Here is a 17,699-nt window from a genome sequence, read left to right as displayed (position 1 = left end):
CCTTGAACACTGCCGGGGATGGGGCAGCCACAGCTTCTCTGGGCACCTTGTGCCAGCAGCTCCCCACCCTCACAGGGAAAGACTTCCTAATATCTAATCTAATAATAATAATCATCATCATCATAGTTATATCAATAAAATAATAAAGTAATAAAATAATAAAATAATGTCTAATCTAATTATGATGCATTTTCCAAATCTTAGAGAAAGACGTTTTTAACTAGCTGATTCATTCATTTTAAACTATGTTGAAATGAAGAAGAATAGAAAGCAGTGTTTTCTTTTGCTGGATGTTTTGGGTTTGATTTAGCATTGCAGTATGAACTGTTCCTGTGAGTCTTCCTGCTTGTTGCTCTTTGCTCCCTTTATTTCACAAGACACATCTTTTGGAAGCTGATTTTGGAGTTAAGTATCAGGCTGCTTTGGCAGAGCTGTCAGGCAGGTGAGAGCAAATCCTGTCACCCCCAATCAGTACTTGCAATTACCAGGCCTCAAGGGATAGGTGCACTCAGTGGAATTGGAGGCAAGAGTAGACAGCATCCCATTCCGTGCAAGAGGTTATGTCAAGAGGGCCATAAATATGAATGTTATAAAATGGTTGAAATGCTGAGAGAGAAGCTGAATCCTGGAATGTAGCAATTAAATAGTGGAGAACCTGGTAGGTCAAGAGGTCCACTCCACTGTTAGTGCATGGTTGTTCCATTGAGCAGGTTTATTTACACAGAATTGAATCAAGTTTTAAATACCCATCAGAGAGGGGTTTTCACCTTGGAAAAGCTCACCTAGGGTTTGGTGGATCTTCACGGAAGAGAGGTTCAGAGAATCATAGAACACCAGGTTGGAAGGGACCTCAAGGATCATCTGAAGCAACCTTTCTAGGCAAAGCATGCCCTGTTCCAATGCCTGACCACCCTCTTGGTGAAGGAACTGTTCCTAATATCCAATCTGGATATTAGGAAGAACCACTTTGTGCTAGCATCATACTGAGAGAGGACTGGGAATGTAAATAGGTGGCTGGGGACCAGAAATAGTGGAGGGCAGGGGCAGCTCAGCTTGCTTTTGAGCAGTGCTGCTGCAGAGAATGAGAGCCCTGCTTCAGTGAGGAATGGACCTAAATTCTATGAAATAGATGAAACTGATGTCAAAAATGATATATTCCATGAAGTTCCTAAGGTATGTTTTGAATTCTTGCGTATCTGTAAATATTAAAAAGATTCTTTAATGTTTAATCTCATCATTAGACATTTTAATCCAAACTGAAATATAGTGCTCCATTTTCCTGAGTATGAGAATGTTAAAAGTGGTGTCACACAAGAATCTAACCTATCTTATTTATTGCAGACCCTCAGGCTTATCTACATAAATGTAGATTCTTAAACCCAAATTACTGGAAACCTGGCCTCTATTTTTTGCCTGGGGCTGTGTGCAGGTGTAATTGAAGTCATTTTGATGTCTCATTGCCTAACATAATGTACAAGCAACACTCGGTGGTTTGCTCTGAGTAATTTCACTAGTTGTCTGTGTATTTGAGGGTAATAAATAAGAGGTTGGGTTGAAATCTCCTTCAAATCAGGCCTTTAGCTAATGATTAACTTCTCGATTTCGTCTAAATGTTGCTGAAAGAACTGGAGGAAGCAAGAGCAGGCAGCGCCGAGAGGAGGATTTATAGCATTGCTTCTTTGAGTTGGAAGGAATTCATACCCTTTACAGTTTCACTGCTAGAACTGCAGAGAGAGGTCTACAGCAGCTTTCCAGTATCTGAAGGGGGCTACAAGGATGCTGGAGAGGGACTCTTCATCAGGGACTGTAGTGACAGGACAAGGGGTGATGGGTTCAAACTGAAACAGGGGAAGTTCAGGATAGATATAAGGCAGAAGTTCTTCCCTGTGAGGGTGCTGAGGCGCTGGAACAGGGTGCCCAAGGATGTTGTGAATGCTCCATCCCTGGCAGTGTTCAAGGCCAGGCTGGACAGAGTCTTGGGTGATGTGGTCTAGTGTGAGGCATCCCTGCTATGGCAAGGGGTTGGAACTGGATGATCTTAAGGTTCTTTTTAACCCAAACTATTTTATGATTCTATGGTCTGCCTGTGGTTGAGACTGTCTTCAGCTTGGATTTGATTACTGTGAGCGTAAGATTTATGTGCATGTTGTTCCAGAGAACTATAGGACTGTTTGTGTTGGCAGGGACCTTAAAGCTCATCCAGTTCCAACCCCTGCCACGGGCAGGGACACCTTCCACTAGAGCAGGTTGCTCCAAGCCCCTGTGTCCAACCTGGCCTTGAACACTGCCAGGGATGGGGCAGCCACAGCTTCTCTGGGCACCCTGTGCCAGCACCTCAGCACTCTCACAGGGAAGAGCTTCTGCCTCTTTCAGTTTTATTTCTGTGCCCCTCTTAATGACAAAACCAGGACATTGTTCCGAACTCATGGATATGCCTTTTCACAGGGTGCTGTTGAACTTCTTCAGTCTGTTTTCCCTTTCTTTTTTTTTTTTTTTTGTGAGCTGAGGCATCCTGATGCAGTTTGAATTCTACTCTGAGCCTAAATACCTATAAATGACAGTGTATGAGAGACATTGACAGACAAACATGAGAGACAACACAAAGAAGACATTTAGTGCAGAGACAGAAGGTGAAAAATCATCCCTATCCCACCTCTAAAAATGCATCTTTTTTATAGCTGTCGGGCATCTTGGTTTAAGTTTATTTATCAACTCAGTTGCAGCTTCCCAGAGTGGGTCACAGGTTCTGAAGCCAAACCTTTGCTCCAGGAAGCAGAGCCCATTTTCCCATGGTTGTCCTTCAATCCTGCCTTCAGACTCCTGCTTTAACCTCCCCTGTCAGGAGGTGTATTTCTGTGCTGTACATCAGAGTTCTTTGCTGAGCTTTCCTTCATTTCTTCTTATTTTCATTTCCATCCTGTGGATTTACAAGAACTGATTTCTGAGAGCAGTCGGCTCTGGGGGCCATTAAAGGAATCAGGCCCTTTCTCCTATGTAATTGGTTCAGATTCCGATCTGAGCTGATAACAAACAAACACTATTACCAGCTGGCAGTTGCTTGACAGTGAAACAATAACAGCTTGAGGCCTTACACTAGGGAAGCTTTATTTATAGGTGTTAATAAGAATAAACTAAAGAAAGGGAAATTTAAAGGCAAAGAGTAGAAAAACCTGGCTTGCAATGCAGTGTACTGGGCTAGGGACTGACTTCTGAGGAGGGGTGGGGAAAGCCTCCTCACTGAAGCATCAGAAGACCCACAGAGGGGAAGAGTCCTGCTCTGGCAAGATGAGGAGGTGTGAAAAGGCAATGAGAGATTCCAGCCTTTCTGTTTCCTGTGGGAAACCAGCAGTGGTGTACTTGTTGCCTTAATGGCCTATGGTTGGACAGGGCTTGGAGCAACCTGAGCTAGTGGAAGGTGTCCCTGCCCCTGGCAGGCGGTTGGAACTCCATGGTCCTAAAGGTCCTTTCCAACCCAAATCATTCTATTACTGTCTTTGGTTTTAGCTCTGTGGCTCAAGTCGATAATAATGAATAGTGGTGCCAATTACTGCAATAATAGTGATGGCAACATTGGAATTATCAGGAGCGCTTTGCTTTAGGTGTTATACGTGGCAGTGATGATGAAAATTCTCATCTTGTGAGTTAGTCACAGTCTCACCCGATTTCATGTGTCTAATAAAAATGACTCTATCTGAACAAGTTGCCCTACACTGCTGTCTCAATGGAGAGTGATTCATCCAACCTGCTTTAGCTCCTTACTTAAGCTTGAGTTTATTCCTACTGTAGCTGTGACTGTTCCTCTCTATTTGCTATAAACAGAGCCTGGATTACTACCCCCAACTGCTTATATTGCTGCTTCTCTCCCACAGGAGATAACACTCTCCTCCAGCTGAACAGGTCTTGTGAACTCACTAAGCTCTAAATGAAGCTATCACAGTATATAAATGCATGTAACAAGCACTTTATTTTCTTTCTATATCATTTCAGGGACCTGGCAGCCACTCCTGCACCGGGCAGCTCCCATCAGCAATTCCTGGAACCAACATTACATGCTTCTGAGCTCTCAGATGGAAGGAATATGACCCAAGACCAGAGCTTCCCCCTGAGTAACCCAGAGAGCCGGTGAGTTCAGCTTCTGAGACAGCAGATCATCGTTGGGTAGAATGAAGGTTAATGCTGCAGTGTGCAAGAACTAAAACCATTTCCCAAGCTAAATGCAGTTGTCTCATCTGTTACATCAACAGCCTTATTAAGCACGTGTCACTGCAGCATAAACCAAAGTCTTGCCATTCGTGGGACTGGTTTCATTTAGACACCATAATTCAGATACACAGAAAGAGAATTTTGAGAGCTTTCTATCAAGAGGATGTTTGAAGGGAGAAAGATGCTGAAAGAAACTTGGTCCAGGTATAGGAAAACAGAACTTGAGTGATAAATATGTTTTTGAAACAAATTTACCACATATTGCTATCAGGGTTATTTCTTGTTCTTTCTTTAGAGGAATACCATAGTTACCATTTGGGAGGCTCTGGTGATCTTCACATTCATATCTTATCCATGATAGCATCAGATCCCATCACGATACTGAGCTCTGTAATACCTTTACCTTCTCTTGCTATCTCAAATACTGCTACTATGCTTCATATCTTGTGCAGCATCTCTGTTCACGAGTGATGAACATCCTCATTTACTTGTACCACAGCTAAGCAGGCTCTGAGGTATGAGAGGGAAACATCTCCCTATCTCATTTAAAGCTTGTAGAGAGGTGAAGGTAAAAGAAGATATGAAAAGGCTACATCTTCAGTGCCTTCAGCTATATTTTCCTGACTAGCTCTGCAGGTACACATTGCCTCTTACAGGATGGCAGTGACTTACTCTAATGGTCCTGTTTCGTAAGTACATCTGAGCTCTGGCTGCCAACAAGCCTGTCTGCTGCTGTGGCAGTGACATTGCAGCTTTTCTATGCGGTATCCTGGATAAGCTTTGTTTTTTCCCCTCTCCTGGCCATCTGTTGTAATCCCATGCCCAGATGGGATATACAGAAGCAGCCGGATGCCACACAGCATGACCTAGTGAAGTGTAACACACCAGATCCCCATCCACACTAGGAAGTAGGTGTGTGCTTGTAGCCATGCTCTGCTCACTCTTCAGAACCTACCACAAAGCTCATCTGAAAGCTTCAACTTGAATGAGCTAAGTTGAATGGCTTAGAGTGAGCTATGCTATCTGACTGTTGGTAAACTTGAATTGGATCATGGGTTCAACCCCATGTCTGCTATCTTGTTCTAATCCCACACAAGCCAATATACCTTTCCTGCTCTATTTAAACACACTATGCTGTGTTTTTTCCACCTCTGCGTTTTCACACCTTGTAAAAATCATTGTCAAATAACCTCCTAAACACACATAGAATCATAGAATAGTTAGGGTTGGAAAGGACCTTAAGACCATCTAGTTTCAACCCCTTGCCATAGGCAGGGATGCCTCACACTAAACCATGTCACTCAAGACTCTGTCCAACCTGGCCTTGAACATTGCCAGGGATGGAGCATTCACAACATCCTTGGGCACCCTGTTCCAGTGCCTCAGCACCCTTACAGGGAAGAACTTCTGCCTTATATCTATCCTGAACTTCCCTTGTTTCAGTTTGAACCCGTTACCCCTTGTCCTGTCACTACAGTCCCTGATGAAGAGTCCCTCTCCAGCATCCTTGTAGCCCCCTTCAGACACTGGAAGGTGCTCTGAGGTCTCCACACAGCTTCTCTTCTCCAGGCTCAACAGCCCCAATGTTCTCAGCCTGTCTCCATACGGGAACTGCTCCAGCCCCTGATCATCCTCGTGGCCTCCTCTGAACTTGCTCCAACAGCTCCATGTCCTCCTTATGTTGAGGACACCAGCACTGCACACAGTGCTGCAAGTGGGGTCTCACAAGAGCACCTCTGGCCAGGATCCCCTCCTTTGACCTGCTGGTCACACTTTTGATATGAGGCAGCTTTTCACATTAAATCAGACCAATCAGAAATGCTGAGCATCTTTATAAGATTTCAACCCCTTCACCTTATCCCTCATGTGTTAAACAGAATTTGGAGCTAAACTTGCTGTTGTAAAAAACCCTGTGTTCCTTTTCTATCCTAGAGAGACTGTGCCCTCTCTGTGATGTACTACCTGCCACTGTAATTACAAGTAGTTAATTAGCATGCTGTAAAAAGGGCAAAACCACAGGCCTCTGCAGACTCATTTGTCCTGAGTATTTGTGCCACGGTGGAGTGTGCTGAAGGGGAACAGAGTGAGTGTGTGAGAGAAACCAAGTGCATAATAAGTTGCTGAGGGATTATGCATCATCTGTCCTTAGCGGGAAGAAGCAAGACCTATAACTCAAATGAGTGTGAAGCTCTGATGAGTTGTAAAGGTCTTACCCTTCACATATGGGAATAAATATGTCTTTCCACTCCACCACATTGTGGTGTTTTGACTTCAGCACTGTTTTCATTTAGCGCTGTTAATAACACGGTGGGAAAACAACTGTGAGGAGAGGGAAAGCAAACTGCTAATCTGATTCATTTTCCGTGCGTGCAGCATGGCCTACAGCAAACTGGTAGAGAGTCGTGTTGCCAACTCCTTTTGCAAAGGAAATATGGGAAGCTGGGAAGGAATTTGCTTAGAGGAGTGATGGATGGAAACGCTGTTGTGTAGATGTGTTTGAAAACCCCCACATATCTAAAGCATTGTACAACCTGCAGTTATCTTGTTTGAATATCGAGGTGCTTTAATATGTTCTTTCTCTCCAATTTCATGCTTTCAACATTTGGAATGGAAGAAAGAGTAAACTGAAAAAAGCCATCAAGGGGTAAGAGTATGAATGTGTTGACCTCTGAGCACAGCAAGTGAAGGAAATACTGCTTTCCAAGAGCAGGGTTAGTCTCATATCAAGAGCAGATTAGTCTCATATCTCACTGGAAAACACTGTGTCCAGCTCCCAAATATTTTGCATTATTTCTCAGTTCTGGCAGTTTTCATTTAAGCCTGAGCTGTGGTGTGGAAGCAGCAGCATTATTCTTCAGGTCACTACCACTTGTTGGATACAAGCCCTGCCGTTGTCTGTTACTTCTGCTTTACAAGTGAAATGATTGCATTTACTGCAGAGTGAAAATTAAAGGTTTTGTTTAGACATCTGCCCACTGACGTGCAGGTCTCAGCAGGACAGTTTCTAATCACATCCATGGCTGCTTTGCATTGCTGAGACCATAGCTATGGTCTTCTCCTGGGAAGTAACCTACGACGACCTGGTCTTCCCTGATCTCGCTAAAGAAAACACTGTGCCAGTTTCTAGGGACTTCTCAAGTCCTCTGCTGGAGGCTGACCTCTCCCACACATGGAAGTGTGGATTATGCTTGCCTGAGGTGCCATTTGTTTTCACTCATAGACTGAAGCAATTTATCATTGCCTTTGGTGAGTAGCAGTCCTTTAGGGCAATAGATCTTACAACTGTACTTTAAAGCACTGCTACTCGCCACAGGCAATGATAAATTCTTTGGGTCCCTCTCTGCTATATTTCATCACTCACTTTAACCAAGCAGAAGTATTTGTAAGGTTGTTGAAACGACCTGGTTACAGCATAATGAGGAGAGGAGACACAAAATACAGTGAGTTGGAGAGTAGAAACTTCTTAATCATAGAGCACTGCCAGGGATGGGGCAGCCACATCTTTTCTGAGCACGCTGTGTCAGCGCCTCAGCACCCTCACAGGGAAGAACTTCTTTACATCTAACCTAAATCTCCTTTGTAGTTTAAAGCCATTCCCCCTTGTCCTATCACTACATTCCCTTCTGAAGAGTCCCTCTCCATTGCTTCTTCTGATTTCTTCTCCCTAACTTTTTCTTGTATGTACAGGTTGTGGGCTGTGCCTCGATACAGGGCTCTTCAAACCTCACCCCACTGTTCTATTCCATTCACTTCTACCGGTGACAGAAATAGAAAGCAGACAAAATTAGAGCAACTGCCACAGTTTTTATTCTTGTATAAGCATCTTTTCACACTGAAGACAAGGAGACGACATTCTCTGTGTCAGGACTCCCAGTAGCTTCTGTCCTATGCCTGTTTGCAAGTTTGAGGGTGGAATAAGAACCTCACCTACCATTTAACAAGGAACTGACTCAAATATTGAATTGCACATCCCCATTCCTGCCAAACACAAGCAAATGAGAAATGTCTATCAACTGAAATATTACAACATCCTGTGCAATGATGTACGTTAGGGTTTGGCAGCCCAGTGCAACCAGAATCTAAACAGGATCTATAGCAGGCTTTACTCCTCAACTTGTTACTGAGGGAAAACATTAAAGTCAGGACACATAGAATGGTTTGGGTTGGAAAAGACCTTAAGATCATCCAGTTTCAATCCCCCAATGTGCCTGCTTCCCCTATAATCGGTCTCTTTTCTGTGCTGAGGCTGTCAGGAAAGTACTAAAGATACCTTATCCAAATTCATTCACAGGTCACCTGGCAAAGGCATAAAGGAGAGGCAAATTCTCAGCTCCTCTGTCCCACGCTTCCCAAATACCTTGGACATCTACATGGCAGAGATCTCATAAGCTCTGGTTTCCCACTTCTCTTTGATGTCATTCTCATTAAGCAGCTTTGCAAGAATCCTTAATTAAGCTAAATGCTTCCTGTAACACTTGTACTACAAAAGCCTGAGTACCTACATTGCCTTTACACCCTGCCCAGTGGTACGTGATCTATTTCCAGGCTCTACCTTGTCTTCTGCCATTTAAGAAAGGGACAGCTGAGGAGAAAAGCAATGGAGATTGTTGTTGAGTACTTTTGGATGCTGGTTTTTAACACACTGCATTCAAGTAGTTGCAGCTAGAGATCCACAGGGGTTAATTCTAACTATATGGTATCTATTTTTAGCCTTTATTCGTAGGTGGATGTGTGACTGTGTTCTCTGAAGCAAAAAGCAGTAGTCAGCCTTTTAGAAACTGGAATAGATGCTGTTGAGGAGTCCAAGGTGCTGTTTATACTAAGCCTGGATTTACTACTTCTAGTTATTTCTTATCCCTACCGCAGTTATGTCTGATAAGTATTACAGGCAGCTAAAATGAGATTACAACTAGGGTTAAGCACTTGGCTGGAGCACTGGGTGTTTGATGAGCATCCTTGGGTGCAGTGGACCTCAGAGGAAGACGTAAGCACTCAGTACATTAAAGGATAAAATATCCTTTTACCATGAAGGCAACAGAAAAAAATCCCATAGTCTTCCATAGTACATCTATCTAGTGACAAGATAATTACCTGTTTCTTATGGGAGAATCTCACTGTTTTATCTCATTATTCATGATCCTTTCTTCTTATTGCATGGGTTTATTCAAATACCACTGAAATACTTCCTTTCCTTTCCCCACAACGCTGTAATCACAGTTATTCTCACAAGCTTAAACTCTTCTTGCAAGAATTAGAGGGTGAAATTACTTTGGCCTGCCCCATGGGTAAGGTCAGGCTGAATAATCTTCCTCCTAGATTCATAAATCTATGAATTAGTTTCTCTCACCTAGACCAGAACAGTCCTTTCTGTACAGAGACATTATTAATTATTTTAAGCATTGCTCCAGAAATATATAACAGTTTTGCATTAAATAGGTAGTTAGTGATCCTTCCATATCAATCGAAGCCTTTTCCTTACTTATCTTGAAGTAAATGGATAGTATATAGAGGGAAATGGGAAGTCTTTATCAGAACAAGCTACAACATGGTCATTATCATTGTCAGGGTCTCAGACCATTTGTGTTTTGGCTTTTCTGCAAGAGACATAACAAGTCAGAGGTGCTTTGGGTACTACTCACTGGTAAATGACTACTCATGGTTTGTGTTGTCACTGGGGTACTCCAGAAATGCTTCTTTTCAAGGCAGTTCCTATTTTCTTTCACTCACCAAGAGAGAACATTGAAGATGCATTTAGAAACAAGGAGCTCTGAGTTCTGATCTCAGATCTGGAGCTGCTGCACTGTGTGGCAGGAACCCCTTTTGCACCGTTGAGTGGCTGATGAAATCAATAAATTCAAACTGAGAGGTAGCAGTTGTGTTTGCTAGCACTAGAAGTTTTGTGATGTGTAAAGCTTTGTGTAACCAATAAGTACCGGGATTTATTTCTGTCTCTTGACTGAGTCGTGTGACTGCAACACCAGTGATACTGTCAGGCTTGGTGCGTATGCTATTTTATTGCTATTTTAAAGCATGAATCATTTCCTCCTCTCAGCTGCAAAGAATCTGGTCCTGCCAGGGGACGATTCCTGATCTCATCTGGTGCATCTGCTGCTGAAGGTCTGCCTGTTCGGAGCCCTGTTCCTCGTGCTCACCTCACTGAAGAAGCCAAAGCTGAGCATCAAAATCCAAGAAGAGCTGAAGATGGAGTAGACAGACTGAAAGGTTTGAACCATACTGGAACACATTTTGGAACAGGCTTCCCAGGAGAGTGGTGGAATTACCAGTCCTGGAAGTGTTCACACACTGTGTAGACAAGGTCCTCAGTGACATGGGTTAGTGGTGCATAAAGGCTGGACTGGATCTTAAAGGTCTTTTCCAACCCGGTTCATTCTGTTCTATATTCTATGTAACAGCTTTGCTCAGGCTGTGCATCTTATTATAAAAGCAGTAGCTTTATTTGGGTTACAGAGCAGCTTCTTTCTGCTTCTAGTAATGATACTTCTAAGAAGCATGGATATGTTGGAACTAGATGATCTTAAGGTCCTTTCCAACCCTAACTATTCTATGATTCTACAATTCTTTGATGTGGCAGATTCATCACAGTGTGAATGCAACACACTCAATATAGCAGCTTTCTCTCAATGAACTTCTCGAGAAATTAGATAGTGACTGTTTAGGTGTAAAGTTACTCTTCCATACGTAGAGGGAGAGCAGTCACTACCTGAAGATGTTGCTCTTCCCTCACTCCCCAAAACACTGGCTTTTCAGCTGCAGATCTGTGGAAGTTGTGGCTGCCCCATCCCTGGCAGTGTTCAAGGCCAGTTTGGACACAGGGGCTTGGAGCAACCTGCTCTAGTGAAAGATGTCCCTGCCTGTGGCAGGGGGTTGGAACTGGATGAGCTTTAAGGTCCCTTCAGCCCAAACCATTCCATGATTCTATAAACACCCTCTTAGTGCTTCTTCATTTGTTATTTCTGCAGACGCTGAATTCTCTGGTGACAACCCCCAGAGAAAGCACAGCAAGTCCAAGCCTGGTTCTTCTCAAGTGCCTCAGCTCAGCAACTGGTCAGGCTCCAAACCTGTCCTACCTCCAATCCCATCAGGGTGGAAGAAGACCAACCATTGATGGCTGCAACTAGCCAAGCCTTTGTTGTGAGTACACTGAATCTTTCTGCCTAACAGGAACAGTGATTTTTATATATCTCTTTCTCTTCCACAAAGCAAAGTCTATCAAATGTTATTCCTAAATCCATTTCTAATTAATTCTCCCCCCCAAAAAAGTTATGTATTTATAACTTGATTAAAAAGTAATTTCTCTATTTCCCAAAGCTAGAAATTATTTCCCCAGGCACTCCCAGCTGGGAAATGGTGTAGATTTTATTCCTAACAGCCACATGACCACATCTTCCATTAACTTCCCTCTTTTCTTCCTCTCCTACGTTATAGATTTAATTGAGGTGTGGGAGCACTGGGGTCTCTGTTAATATTGTCTATATTGTAGGAGTAGTGAATTACTTTGAAGGACTTTGTGAAATGTTCAGAGTTGAATTGAGAGTTAAAACTGCTTCCAAAACTCTTTGTTGTTTAATAAAATGTGGTTTTTTGAAGGGATGAGTCCCAACTCTTGGATTTGCAAGTGTATTTAAACAGCCCGGTGAGGAGCCATCAGGAAACCTCAGTATAATCACTGACAGCTAGCTGAAGCTGTGAGTAGTGTGTGAACATTTGTTCTCCTGTATGCGGAATAGGAGCTCTGACAAGTAAATAAACCTCTTGAATTAATGTTTGTCCTGATTAATTTTCATTACCATCGACTTAGAGAGCAGATAGTGAAGCCCCTTTGCCCAAGCAGCTTCCCATGAGGAGGGGGCATTTGCTATTCCTATTGCAGCGTGGATCTTTGCATGCACAGAAGACAACGTGACTTGTTGCCACAGTGTGGAGTCGTGCCCATGGAAGAGCTCTGTGTGTTCAGTGTGGCCAAGGGGTTTTGGTGATTAAATAGGATGAACTGAACGAAGCAGCTCAGCTCGTGATAACTAATGGATAGATACGGATAGCCTTGACCTTAAATTCCAGTAAAGCCTGGAAAACAACTCAGCTTTTTATTAAGCAGTTCCCTTTCCATACAGCTCTTTCCAGCTGAAGAACAACAGCACCTTTTTCATATCACTGATTTTGACAGAACAAAAAAGCAAGGCTGCTCCATGGCCTGGTTTCAGAAGGAATTCAGAAGCTGCAGTTCCAACCTTAGTGGCTGTTTTGCCAATGCAGTTCAGCAAAGGTGGGTACCCAACTGCCGCTGGATACCTACCCAACCTCCACAGCTTCTTCAGCAAACCACACAGGACTCCTCGTGGCTGCATTCCCTCTATAAATACCCTTGCAGAAGCTGGCCTGGCTGTTGCAGTGGCTGCATGGCACATTGACATGGATGCTGATGGGGGTATTGGGCTTTGCTGGTTTAGAGGTGACAGTTTTGCCATGCACTGGACCAAGTTGCTTAAGGAAGCTGTGGCTGCCCCATCCCTGGCAGTGTTCAAGGCCAGGTTGAACACAGGGGCTTGGAGCAAGCTGCTCTAGTGGAAGGTGTCCCTGCCCATGACAGGGGTTGCAACTGGATGAGCTTTAAGGTCCCTTCCAACACAAACCATTCTGTGATTGTGTGGTTAATGAATATGTACAAGGTACCTCGTGGTTCATACGCAGCAGGGCCGGGGTGTTCACACCTGCTCACTTAAGTTACACAGATAATGCAGTCAGTGCAGATAAATCAGTTTTCTCCAGGACACAAATGCAGAAACCCATGTTCAGGCCTCTGTAGCCCAAGTTCATGTCTGGAAAATAAGGGCAGTGGATGGTAAGTAACACCCCAGTCACATCAGTGTCTCTTTTCCTTCCATTCCTGCCCAGTTCTCCAAGCTGAGACCACTTCCACATTCAGCCCCAGCTCTCCAGTTTTCCCTTGGAACGGTTACTTCCTTCTGTGTAAAATGGATCAAACCAGGACAAGTTATTCCTGAATTGTGATGAATTTCCTCTGCTTGAAGTGTGCAACCCTGCAAAGGCGCATTGCACACCTTAAGCGAATGAGCACAGAACTTCAAACTACTCCTATTTACAGGAATGTCTTAAAGGCTGAGCTCTTCAGTGTAGGAATTGTATATCTATTTTGCTTATAGAGAGCTGAGCATACAGGTGCAGTATAAATACATTGCTCTTATTTCCAAGTTGTAAAATCCTTTGTTCTTTTGTGATCAGGGCATTGCATTTGTATCAGACAATAATGTTTGAAGAGAATCTCCCATTTTGCAACCAGTTCTTGGGTCCTGAGCTTTCAATTACTTCCAAATGTGGCACGTCCAGTGGGGTTCATAGAATCACAGAGTGGTTTGGGTTGGAAAGGACCTTCAGATCATCCAGTTCCAACCCCTGCCACGGGCAGGGACACCTTCCACTAGAGCAGCTTGCTCCAAGCCCCTGTGTCCAACCTGGCCTTGAACACTGCCAGGGATGGGGCAGCCACAGCTTCTCTGGGCACCCTGTGCCAGCGCCTCAGCACCCTCACAGGGAAGAACTTGTGCCTTATCTCCAACCTGAACTTCCCCTGTTTCAGTTTGAACCCGTTACCCCTTGTCCTGTCACTACAGTCCCTGATGAAGAGTCCCTCCCCAGCATCCTTGTAGCCCCCTTCAGACACTGGAAGCTGCTCTGAGGTCTCCACGCAGCTTCTCTTCTCCAGGCTCAACAGCCCCAACTTTCTCAGCCTGTCTCCATATGGGAGCTGCTCCAGCCCCTGCTCATCCTCGTGGCCTCCTCTGGACTTGCTCCAGCAGCTCCATGTCCCTCTTATGTTGAGGACACCAGCACTGCACACAGTGCTGCAAGTGGGGTCTCGCAAGGACCTTGTGTGGACATTAGAATTTCTAAGGGAGAAGCTGAATGTGAAGCCAATTCAGCCAAATACTCAGTTTCTTCCCTGCTTTCCCTGCCCTTGTCCTGCTGTACCCTCACTTGCTCTCTTCCCACTCCCCAGCACACCACAGCTCAAGCTGCAACCCTGATTGACAAGGATTTACCCCAAACCAACTGCATTCTGCTGAGCTGCCCTTTGTCTCCTGCGCCCTGAAGCACGGAACGTCTGGTTGAGTCTGAAGGCACAAGTGCTGTTGGGTTGCTGGTGTGTAAGACTGACGTTTCATTTAGCACATTGTTCTGAGGAGTTCTGTTTTGCGTGGCAGGAAGCGGTTTGCATTACAGCGGAGCAGCACCTTCAGTTACTCATAGTGAAACAAAGCTCTGAGGCTGGAGTTTTACAGAGGGCACTGTGACAAGCTGTTTAATTTCCCCCTTTTTAAGAGAAACATTCAATATTCAATAGAATCAGGAACTGTGGTTGCTGCCTCGTGAATGCAAATGGCTTTACCAGCCAGAGGTAGCTGCATGCTTATCACACATGCTGTCTCATAGCCCTGTGCTACACACGGGTAAATCACGGCAGAGGGAAATCGCACTGATTTGTGTTATCCCAGGAGGTTTTCCATAAGAACTGGATCAGAATCCAGGAATTCTGTATCTCTGCTCAAATGCTGTCTCTTTGAGGCGAAGCACAGGAGACTGTGCCCATGCAAAAGCGTTTTGGGGAGCCAAGAGCAGCTCTTTTTCCCTGATTCCTCCCCTAGGTCAGCAGCAAGGCGGTAGGAATCACCATAGAGATGCTGTAGGACAAAGAGCTGCTGAATGAAGGGACGGTGAGTTTGTCAGACATAAAGGGATGGTGTTTTCATACAGCCCTGTGCCTGAAGGAGAGGATATGAAGTTTTCTGGCTATAAGTTTGATGCGGAGTGAAGAATTCCAGGGGCTGTAGAATAGGTCCATACTCCTGGACCTACTACTGGTAGAACTACTGGCTACTCCCGGACTGAGCGTGTCGAGCGCTGAAGGCTGAGATGCTCCATGGACTATCACAGTGTGTAGGCAGCCAGGAGAACCTGCTGTGGGCTTGGTAGAAGACAACAGCAGAAGGCTCGTGGTGGCTTAGGCTCTCCAGCAGCCATTCCCCAAATTGTAGCTGTATATTAAACAAATGGGTACAAAGTGGTTGGGTTTGGCACCTCATCTCCCTGCCTCATTCCTCCACTAACCCCACTGATACCAACCCTAGAAACCCTAGAACCTGGAAACCACTGGTAGAGGCTTGACTTGCTGGTGACACCACTCCAAACCCAGCAGCTACCTCTTTATTGTATTCCTTGAACCGTGCTCTGCAGCCAGATGAGGAATTGTTCCCAGCACTGACCAAAGGGCCGTTTATTTCCCTGCAGATCACACACATCCATCTCCAAACCTACCTTCCTGAAGCTCCATGTCATGCCCTGGCAGTGTCCGGCTGCCCCACTCCCTCTGCCTGCTCCCTCGGGAGCCTGTCTAAGGGAATATGCTGCACAATACACTGCTGTTTGGCAGCTGTTAACGTGAATTAGGGTTTCTTGTAATAGTCCTATGGGGGGGTTGAGGAGAGTTGCTGCTCAGTGTGATCACACCAACCAGCCGGGTCCCTCTTTGAATCCCTCACTCAAGGGAGAGAAAGGGAACGGCTTGAAGGAGACCCATGATTTCCATCCCGGGTCTCATCCTGCACTGCTGTGGTGTTGCTTCAGCAGCTCCAGCCTGCAAACCACTTTGAGTTCCCCATTCATCTACCAGTTGTCCCTTCTAATGCCAAGGTGTGTTTCACCACCTTCTCCCCACGGTGACTCTTCATCAGGGACTGTAGCGATAGGACAAGGGGTGATGGGTTCAAACTGAAACAGGGGAAGTTCAGGTTGGAGATAAGGCAGAAGTTCTTCCCTGTGAGGGTGCTGAGGCGCTGGCACAGGGTGCCCAGAGAAGCTGTGGCTGCCCCATCCCTGGCAGTGTTCAAGGCCAGGTTGGACACAGGGGCTTGGAGCAAGCTGCTCCAGTGGAAGGTGTCCCTGCTCGTGGCAGGGGTTGGAACTGGAGGAGCTTCAAGGTCCCTTCCAACCCAAACCATTCCATGGTTCTATGGTCTATGGGTCTGGAGCCTCCTGGCACAGTTTCAGCCCTGCACACCCTGTGCAGGCTCTGCACTAAATCTTGCTGCTTGGACAAACCCTCCCCGTAACCCTCACAAAATATTTCAAGCTTCTGAGATATTTTTCCTGCCTTGTGTAAGGCAGGGGCAGAGGAACCCTGGGAGCTGAGCCTGAAATTCATTTTCCTGCAGGGAGGAGGAGGCTCCTGCATTTTTATCATGCATGCTTTTCCTTGCTCGTAGCTCAGAGCAAGTAGAAGCACGCAGGTGTAAACCAGTGCCCATCACAGAGGCATGAAGGCTCCGCAGTGAGAAATCCCCCATGCTGAGGGTCCTTCCGGAGAAGAATCACTGCTAGAGACCCCCATTTCGAGACCCATCTGAGACCCAGCTTCAGCGTGCCCCCGTGCTGGGCTGCACCCCCAGAGCGTGAGCAGCAGCTCAGGGAGCGGATCCTGCCCCTCTGCTGTGCTCTGGGGAGACCCCCCCTGCAGTCCTGATCCAGCTCTGGGGCAGCAGCACAAGAGGGACGTGGAGCTGTTGGAGTGAGTGCAGAGGAGGCCATGGAGATGCTGCAAGGGCTTGGTATTGTGGAACTTCATCTTCCCATTTGCAGTGGTCTGGAGGCCTTGATGTACACAACTAAGCACCAGTTGACTCAGCCTAAGATGCCACCAAGTTCAGCTCTGTATGCTAAGGACTACAAGGCCAGGTTGGACAGAGCCTTGGGTGCCATGGTTTAGTGTGAGGTGTCCCTGCCCATGGCAGCGGGGTTGGAACTGGATGACCTTAAGGTCCTTTCCAACCATAACTATTCTATGATTCTGTGATTCTACATAAGCCAGACAAAACCAAAGGAATTCAGTTAAAGGAAATCAGCTAACTAAACTTAAGCAACAACACAGGAATGGAGGAGATGGATGGTCCCGGCTTGGTGCTGCAGAGAGGGAAGGAAACAGCCACAACAGGAATCTACTGGCACCACAGGCTGATGGCACGTCACTGGTTGAGCTGCAGCTCCCTGTCAGCCTCTGTGAATGAGGAGTAGGAAGAGGAGATTTGGGGAAGGCAGCTTCTCACCTCATGGCAGCATCTAGAGGCTTATGTTGGACTGAACCACAGATGGGGCCACACATTCTGGGTAGCATCACCAAGCCCTGGAGGACACATGTGGGGAGCACATGGGGTAGTGAGGCCTGGGGGTACCGGTGCTCAAGGGCACTCTGGAGGTGTTTCAATGCAGGAGGGATGGGTCTTCCCCTCAAACCCCAGCCAGGCTCAGCCTCTTCTATCTTCTCTCATGTAACAGCAGGACAAGTTGTGTGCTGATTTCAGAGCCCCAGGAATTACTTGACTTCACAGCTCTGTGTATTTTCCAGTCGCCAGCAGCTGATTCCAGTAGCACAGCATGGATGGAGAAACAAACCCAGCACACTTTGA

The 17,699-nt window shown here is 45.7% G+C and overlaps 1 protein-coding gene across 1 annotated transcript in view; it reads left to right on the top strand.

Moving 5' to 3' along the window:
• Positions 1-11,329, top strand: part of LRGUK (leucine rich repeats and guanylate kinase domain containing) — a gene marked incomplete at both ends in the record, with an annotated part of 57,289 nt that extends 45,960 nt beyond the window's left edge. Inside the window, 3 exons of the mRNA XM_080610554.1 lie at positions 3,988-4,122; positions 10,256-10,425; positions 11,184-11,329. Of these exons, the coding sequence (XP_080466680.1) occupies positions 3,988-4,122; positions 10,256-10,425; positions 11,184-11,329 (451 nt within the window). The remainder of the gene's footprint in view (positions 1-3,987; positions 4,123-10,255; positions 10,426-11,183) is intronic.
• Between the last annotated feature and the right edge of the window lie 6,370 nt (positions 11,330-17,699).

The sequence above is a fragment of the Psittacula echo genome (assembly GCF_963264785.1).
Source record: "Psittacula echo genome assembly, chromosome: 1".
NCBI classification, from domain to species: Eukaryota; Metazoa; Chordata; class Aves; order Psittaciformes; family Psittacidae; genus Psittacula; species Psittacula echo.
This window is presented reverse-complemented; position numbering and strand designations above follow the sequence as displayed.